The 8,984-nt window shown below is 32.9% G+C and overlaps 2 protein-coding genes across 2 annotated transcripts; one reads left to right on the forward strand and one right to left on the reverse strand.

Annotated features, from left to right (window-relative positions):
* The first annotated feature begins 831 nt into the window (after positions 1–831).
* On the forward strand, positions 832–4,306 carry LOC127880740 (putative nuclease HARBI1). The gene is made up of 4 exons (XM_052428109.1): positions 832–1,224; positions 2,299–2,411; positions 2,604–2,715; positions 3,040–4,306. The coding sequence occupies exons 1-4, from the start codon at positions 906–908 to the stop codon at positions 3,429–3,431; spliced, it is 936 nt and encodes a 311-aa protein (XP_052284069.1). The 5' UTR covers positions 832–905; the 3' UTR covers positions 3,432–4,306.
* Positions 4,307–5,582: 1,276 nt separating this feature from the next.
* LOC127881388 (uncharacterized) lies at positions 5,583–7,208 on the reverse strand. The gene is made up of 5 exons (XM_052429173.1): positions 7,196–7,208; positions 6,579–6,725; positions 6,214–6,264; positions 5,929–5,967; positions 5,583–5,653 (listed from the first exon to the last, which is right to left on the reverse strand). The coding sequence occupies exons 1-5, from the start codon at positions 7,206–7,208 to the stop codon at positions 5,583–5,585; spliced, it is 321 nt and encodes a 106-aa protein (XP_052285133.1).
* Between the last annotated feature and the right edge of the window lie 1,776 nt (positions 7,209–8,984).

Here is an 8,984-nt window from a genome sequence, read left to right on the forward strand (position 1 = left end):
TACTTATTTCTGTTAAGTTGCACTGGCTGAACCAAAAGAATTATGTAGTCGTTTCTAAATAATCACGAAACAACCTACTAATGCATATATGCTTGCCAGTTACTGAGTTTGTGCATTTCCATTCATTATATTATCGGCCTTGGCAAACAGCGTAGAATCAGATGAGACGCCGTGTGATGTCTGCTATTTCCATATCCACGGGTGTTTTTATGTCAAATGTTACGGTTTTTCAATAGATCGTATACTTATCTACAAAACAACGAATTAGCGTTCACTTCACATCATTTTTAATTATGTTATTTTGTTAAAACTTTCCCGCGTTTTTTTCGAACCTGTATTGGCAGCCATTGGTCGACGCCGTCTGCTATTTCGAACGATGAAGATTTCCATATCCACTGGCGTTTTTTTATTTCAAATGTTAGTGTTTTCCAATGGATCGTATACTTATCTACAAAACAGATAAGTAGCGTTCACTTAACATCGTTTGTGATGATGTTTTTTTGTTAATACTTTCTAAGCGTTCATTCTGACGAAGCAGCCATTTTGACGGGTGTGAAGAAATACCGAAATTCCCGTAATTACCAACATCCCCAGGAATCCCCGGGCCCGTATTCACCAACAATTCTTTAGCAATTCTTAGACTTGAAAATAAAGAAAATTCTTTAGTCTAAGAAAAAATTCTTAAGTCTTATTCACGAACTCATTTTGTTAAAGAAAATTCTTAAGAATAAAGAATTTTCTTTAAAATTCTAAGAATGCTTCGGGGCATTCTTAGAATAATTCTTTAAGCTTCCAAGATGGCCGTTCGCGTTATGCGTAACGCCAATATCTTGTTTGAAAACGTCGAAAATGTCCCGCGTAGAAGATTGTTTGACAGAGAAAATCCTCTAGACGGTTTGTCGGAAATGGAGGTTTATAGGAGATACCGATTTATTCCGGCAACTATACTGACCTTATTAAATTTGGTCGCCGATTCTCTGGACTTTGGAACGCTGAGTAATTCTCCTCTCCTGCCGATCCAGCAGCTGTGCATATTTCTTCGTGCCATGGCGACTGGATCCTTCCAACTCGTCGTAGGAGACACTGTTCGAGTCAGTCAGCCATCCGTATCAAGATGCTGCCGACGAGTTGGACGAGCAATAGCTCGACTAGCTCGCCGTTACGTACGGTTTCCTGACAGGGAAGAGTGCAAAACTCTAAAATCCAGATTTCAGTCCATTGCTGGTGAGTGCCAAATTTGTGTTTGTCTAAATGACCTTGACTGAGAACATTTATCCAAGGGAAATCATTCACTTGCACTTCATTTTTGTGGGGGCATTGTCGTCGTTATTGCATAAACAACATACGCAGTTAGGACCAACAATTTTTTGATGTGATTTTTTTTAATCAAATGATTTATACACTATTTTTATTCAGTAATTTTTATCACTGTATCCATTTCATGTTTTGTATGATACATTCTGCATTAGGCCAAATGCAAGTTCACAGAAAGGTGAAGCATACGTTAATTGAAGGGCGATGTCACCGGAGTTTAGTCCAAAGTGGATACTTCTCTCATGTCGTTTATTCACAGTTATTGTAATATTATATATCTTCATTCTTAACTGAAAATGACATTTTGATAATTACGACATTGTGGTTATTAATCTGCCGTTAAGCGTTATCGATCAAAATGAATGAGAATATAAGTATTTATTATGTGTGTTTCTCTAAGAGTTTTATGTATAGCTTGGTACATTATGCAATTATGCCTAGGGCAAGTTCACAGGGGATAGAGGCCTTGCATATATAAACATAAGGGTGATGTCACCCCAGTTTAGTCCAAATTGAATCTTTGTTTCATTACGTTCCTAATTCGCAGTTATTGTAATATTATATCTTCACTCTTTACTGTAAATGCCATTTTGATATCACTCCATGGAATATAACAGTGTTATGATTAAATAATTATACATTTATGTACCCTTCTTTTAATCTCAATTCACTCTTGGTTTTAGCATGGTATCCTCCACACCTGCATATGTATCTGTCTTTGTAAAGTCCCCCCTCAAAGGATGTGTGGGATTTTAACAACGCTGTTAGTCTTCCCATCAGTCTGTAGGTCCTCAATACCTATTTTATTTCCGCTCCATGTCTATAAGACCATTTTTTGCAGATTTTATTACAAATGGTACTCCAATGTTACGGGAATTAAGATGTTGTGCTGAAGAAATGATTCAGTCATGCCAGCTGAATTTCATTTACCTGTCCTAAATAAATGAACATAATTGTTAAATAATAATCTTATTGATTATTCAGGATTTCCAAATGTAATCGGACTGATTGATGGAACTCATGTTCGCATTCAAAGGCCAAAGAACCACGAAGCCGATTTCATAAATAGAAAAGGCTACCATTCTTTGAACGTGCAAGTATGTTATCTTGTTTGCTTTTGCCACATCAAAGTTTTTCAGTACTCATAATTATGTTTTTTTATCACTGATGTATGACAATAACTAATATAAAATATTCTATTTTCAATAGCACTAACATTATTCACTATGATATCAGTATAATTAAAAATTAATAGTATAATTAATTATGTATTATTATTTTATATTTAGATGGTATGTGACCACAGCAAAAAAGTGAGGAGCTTAACAGCTAAATGGCCAGGAAGCACACATGATGCGAGAATATGGAGAGAGTGTCATCTACGGAACCAGTTCGAACAAGGTAGCTATATATCAGATGCACATGTCTATGGTTATGAGTCATAACTTATGACTAAGCAAATTACATACAACTTGTGTCATAAAGGGTTAAATACATTTAAAACAATACAATAGGATTTAATTAACATGATATGTTTTATGAATAATTAAAATACTTTAGTCTGCCCGCCCGCCGACATTCAGCAATCTGATAACTACTTTTTTCCTTCTGAAAACCTGGTTAAAACGGATAAACCCTTGTGTCATTTACCTTTGACCTCAAAATTGCTAAGCGTTTACACGTTGACTAATTTTATTAACAAAAGAATCTTTTATTTCTGAACAGGAGCTCATAATGGCTTCATTCTTGGAGACTCGGGGTACCCATGTACACCCTACCTGATGACTCCTTTCCGAACCCCCGAATCACAGAATCAAGAGCAGTTTAATCTGGCTCTGTGCAAAACAAGAGTGCTTGTGGAGAAGACTTTTGGTATTATAAAAAGAAGATTCGCAATACTCCATTACGGGATAAGGACTGACTTGGCGACAGCAGTGACCTATATCACTGCGTGTGTAGTTATGCACAATTTTGGAATTGAACATGGGGATATCCTTGAAGAGGATTATTTGGATGATGTTTTTGAAGAACAAGTTTATCATGAAAATGTTGAAATAAATGCAAACCATGTTGGTAACATTGTAAGGCAACAACTAGTTCAGAGATTTTTCAATTAAATAAAATAATGTACTGAGTTAAACTTCTCTAAAAAGTGTGATGAGTTAAACTTCTCTAAAAAGTGTGATGAGTTAAACTTCTCTAAAAAGTGTGATGAGTTAAACTTCTCTAAAAAGTGTGATGAGTTAAACTTCTCTAAAAAGTGTGATGAGTTAAACTTCTCTAAAAAGTGTGATGCGTTTAACTTTTAATAGTCTTTAACTGTACTGTACTATGTGTGAATTAGTCTCATGACTTTTAAGATTGTACAAAGCTGTTTCCACTGATTTCCAGATTTTAGTGGAGACTTTGTTATTTGAAAGAGAGGTAACTCTGTAGTTCATCTTACAGTTTCTGTAATTTTAACTCAGGGGTAAGCTCCCTTTCATTTCACTGCACTTCTTATCTTGATGTAATGTTCTAGTCAACTATTTATCAACATTTTATGTTTAACACAAACACTTTCTCATTCAACATGATGTAATAATTTTGGTTATAAGACAAGATGAATAACATTTAACTTTAAAAATAAAATGTATGTCTTTACTATGGAGCGGTTTTCATGTCAAAATTGTAATGCACATTATAACAAACTTGTTATGCTTGTTTATAATATTTTATGAACAATGTTATTCCAACACTGTTGAAATGTGTGTAAATGTACTTTTCTTTCGGTAATTTTCATTTAAGCTTTTCAATTGTTGTGCTATGAATTTGTCTGTTTAAGAACGGCAATTTGCAATATTGAAACCTCTTATTGCCTAATTCTAAACTGTAACATGTTTTCCTGTGTCAAGTTCTAATTCTACCCAAGAACGTGACTTTATTATGTTGTAAAATTAATATGTATACTTTCTAAGTACGGTTCTACTAACCCTACCCAGGAAACTTGATTATGTTCTCAATGAATTCATGTATTTTTGTGTCAAGTACTGGTTCTACCCAGGAACATGACTTTATTATGTTGTAAATATGTTGTTAAATTAATATGTATACTTTGTAAGTACTGGTACTACTGGTTATAATAACCATACCCAGGAAAATTACTTGATTTATTGTTATATTCAATTAATATGCATTCATAATGAGTACTGGTTCTACCCAGGGTTTTTTGTCTGAAACTATTAAAATTATTACACACATCAGTGTAATAATATTACAGACACTCACTTGTTGTTATCAATATTGCCTTGAGCTAAGCAAAAAGACTTTTCAAACACAAAAATTAATTTGCATGTGTATTTTTATATTCATGAAAGTATCCTTTGGTACGTCTACCATAAAATAATTAGCTTACAAGAATTACGGCAAACAAGCATGCTTATCTATGTTTTAGTTAAAAATCTAGCGGTCTGTGAGATAAATCATAACAAAACTTTAATTAAGTTGTGATATTCTGAAATTTATTATGAATAAAACATCCAGAAAATCTGTGAAATATGTAGTACTAGATAATCACTAACAGAAAATGCAATTACAGTACAAACAAGATAAATTTACTAACAAATATCCACAGCAATTTATTGTTACTGCAAATAGTTATATTTAATTAAACAAGAGAACAACAGAAATGGTAGTTTACAAACATAATTGTCTAATAAGGTACACGATGGGCTGATACTAGCAATAATTCAAACAAATACACTTATAGATAGTAAGCTATTTGAATATTGGCAACAGCAGTGACATATATTACTGTATAAAATGTTGACATATATGGATACCATGTTGGTAACATTGTAAGACAACACTTAGTCAACAGGTTTTTACAATTTAAACAAATAATGAAAAGAATAACATCCATCTATTTAAGTAAGAATAACATTCATCTTCTCAAGTAAAATGCCAAATTTATATTAACAAGGGCTGTTTGTAAAACATGCATGCCCCCCATATGGGCTGTCCATTGTAGTGGCAGCCATTGTGTGAATACGATTTCTGTCACTGTGACCTTGACCTTTGACCTAGTGACCTGAAAATCAATAGGGGTCATCTGCGAGTCACGATCAATGTACCTAAGAAGTGTCATGATCCTAGGCAAAAGCGTTATTGAGTTATCATCCGAAAATCATTTTTCTATTTCGGGTCACCGTGACCTTGACCTTTTGACCTCAAAATCAATAGGGGTCATCTGCAAGTCATGTTCAATCTACCTATGAAGTTTCATGATCCTAGGCGTATGTCCCAGCTTCATCTTCCACTGCACGTTGGAATACACTTGACGTCTTCTGAGCTCCTAGTCCTTCAAATATAAAACAATTTTTGTTTTTAATGAAAATAATGAAAATAAAAGTAATGCACCCCTTCATGTATTATTAACAAAGTTTATCATAAAACTAAGTTAACTCAAAGGCTAAAATTCTTGGTGTCATTTGTTTAATTTAAAATGGACTTTTTCAACCAATTTACCTATTTGTCATGAATTTACTTACGCAACGTTCATACTTTTATAAGTTTTTCATATTTATTTTTCATTCACCAAAAATTTAACATAAAAATAAGGCCCCTGTCACTTACCTCTTTCATCTATCTTGAACGTCATGCAAGTGCTACCATCTGTGTAATAAACGAAGCAAAATGATCTAGTATTTAACAACAATATTAAAAAAATGTATATATTATCATATAAAAGATATTTTGCTCAACTACACATAGCTTTGGCACCCCATTTTAACAATATTACAAAGTGAGTAATGAATTGATAGAAATTTATTAACATGCTATGTTTAATACAAAAGCTCTCTCCATTCACCATCATGTAATTAACCAAGATGAAGAGCATAATCTACATTAATTGTTTACCTATTGGCATCTTGCCCAGTTCAATTATGTTGATTGAAGCACCCTCTGGAGCTAAGAAAATAAAGCCATACATATAATTTTAAAACATTTAACAGTTTATAATTAACAATCACACATCACTTTTTACATGGACTGAAAACAATACCAACAAACAGACTAAGGTGAGTTATGATGAATCTTTAATAACATACTTTTCTAATGCACTTAAAAATGATATGTATTTCATTCTGGTCATAAATTAATAGTATCTTTGTTAAACATTACCTTTATTGAAGAATGAATACCAAAGCATAATGCCACAAAAAATGATATTATAATAATAAAAATTGACAAATGGTATTATATTCTATATAAACTGTACAAACCATCAGTGTCAATTGCATTGGGGACCCCTGCCACAGAGGCGGAATCCCCAAAATGCTGAAGGAGAATCCCCTCCGGAATGGTGAACTCTTTCACCCGGGGCCCTCCTCCAGTGCCTGGCCTCCTCATCTCATCATTTTTTGTCTTTGCTATAGTTATATTGAGAAGAAACTGTGTAATTTAAGAGTCCAAAATAAACATAAGGAGCAAAAAGGAGCAAAAGTTACACCAATGTTTGATTTAATGCTATTTTTAGCAATTTTCATGTATCTTGATTTGCACAGTATGTACATTAAGTATGCTGGACCGGTGATAATAGCAATGTACCAGATAGTTATTAAGATAACAATGTTTAAAATTTCATAAAATTCCTCAATATATATAATATCATTATTGATTTTTCAACAACATTATTACATGTACATAATAGGCTTAAAATATAATCATGAACCTACATGTATAACAAAAAATCAATTACAAATTTCAGCTAATTTTTACACAGTAACTATGATGTTTCACTTTTCATGTGAAATACAATAAATGTGGAACATTTTATCATCATTACATAAGAAGCAGCAAGAAAAATAAGACAGGAGTACATCTCTTAAATTTCACTTACTTTTGTCTTTCATGTTATAATATTTTTTCTTCAACTCTGAACCTGCGCGCTTATAGGTGGAAAATTGGCTGAAATAAATGGAATGCAATTAGGTACATTTTTTAAAATCAGAAATTGAGTCTAAGAAATGATTTGTTTATTCCTCAAAACATTTTTCCACATTGCAATCTACATTTCATGTGTGTTTGACACAAACAATTTTGTTGATGATTTATTAACAAATGAATTAGTAGAAATACATCATTAATGAAAAATGACACAATATGGGTTTAGTTGAATATTTTGGAATATTTGAAACCGGGTAGCACAATATTTTTACCATAGTGAAGCATTATAACTTTATATTATGGTAAATATTTTGTGCTCAAATCATCTACTGCTTTTTATATTTATGTCACATATTATTTAACATTCTGTTCGTTTTATACATTGCACAAATTAACAATTTTATTATAATCAATAATTAAAAAACAAAATAATGAATTAACTGTACAAATATTCCTTCTGCTAGAATTTCCAAAATTTGGAAAATTGATAACACCAAAAGTACAAAAGAGTTTAGAACATTTGCCACGGCTTCCCAGCCTCTCCTTCGAACCTCTCCAATTTTGAGTGCGCCACAACCGGTCATTGGGCCGAACAGGACATCATAGTTTTTAATTATTTCCTGGGCTATTACAGTTTCCTCCTGTTCGGACCAACGATTTCTACTAGTAGCAACGTTAGCGTTGTTGTCCGCCATCTTGTATGTTGTGACAGAAGACACGTAAACGGTTCAGAGTTTTATATGCGTTAACGAAAATGCCGGGTACCAAGGTCGCTTACATCAATAACAAATAATTCTTAGTAAAGAACGCTAAAAATAGCGTTGGTGAATACCGATAAAGAATCGACCTAAGAACGTTCTTAGAAAAGTAAAGAATAAAGAATTTTCTTTATTCTTTATTCTCAAGTAAAGAATTGTTGGTGAATACGGGCCCCGATATCCCACGAAATACCCATTATTATTGATTATTTATCGAAAAACTGCGTATTTTAAAATAGATTGTTGCGAAATACACTGAAATCACTAATGAAATATTGTTTTTATCAAAGTTTGATTTCGGGGATTTCGGTAGGGATTTCGGTATATCCACATACCGCATTTTGTAATTCCGGTTTTGTCAAACTTGCGAAACTTTTTCGTGATTTAATAAAAAAAACTAGATTTTTCCCAGGTATAACGCCTACGCCAACAGGTAGATCGCATTCTTCTCCATATACATGTCAAATTTCAGCAAAAGTTACCGACCAGTTTTCAAGAGACCCAAATCGCAGTGATTCTCGCCAGCTTAACGAAACTTAGCCCCCTTTATCATTCGTTCGAATGAACGTCATCAATGATGACGTCCAATACATCACTCATTCCATACTAGAGTTGCGACACCTTAAGGGTTTCGCGTGATGGAATGAGTGGAGAGATGAAATCAAATTGAAAATCGATTATTTCTAAAAAAAAATGGTACAAAAAATATGTGGGTAAGAAAAAAAACAAATTTGGGTACGATAACAAATTTGAGTACGATAAAAAGGGTACAAACAAAATAAGGGAACGAAAAAACTATTTTGGTACGAAAAAAATGGGAACAAATAAAAAATAAGGTACGAAAAAATTAGTGTACGAAAAAAAATGAGTAAGAACAAATGGGTACGAAGAAATTTGGGTACGAACAAATTTGTGTACGAAAAAATTGGGTACAAAAAAATGTGGGTACGAAAAAAAAATTGGTTATGAAAAAAAATTAGGGAA

Source organism: Dreissena polymorpha, chromosome 5 (assembly GCF_020536995.1).
Source record: "Dreissena polymorpha isolate Duluth1 chromosome 5, UMN_Dpol_1.0, whole genome shotgun sequence".
Lineage (NCBI taxonomy): Eukaryota > Metazoa > Mollusca > Bivalvia > Myida > Dreissenidae > Dreissena > Dreissena polymorpha.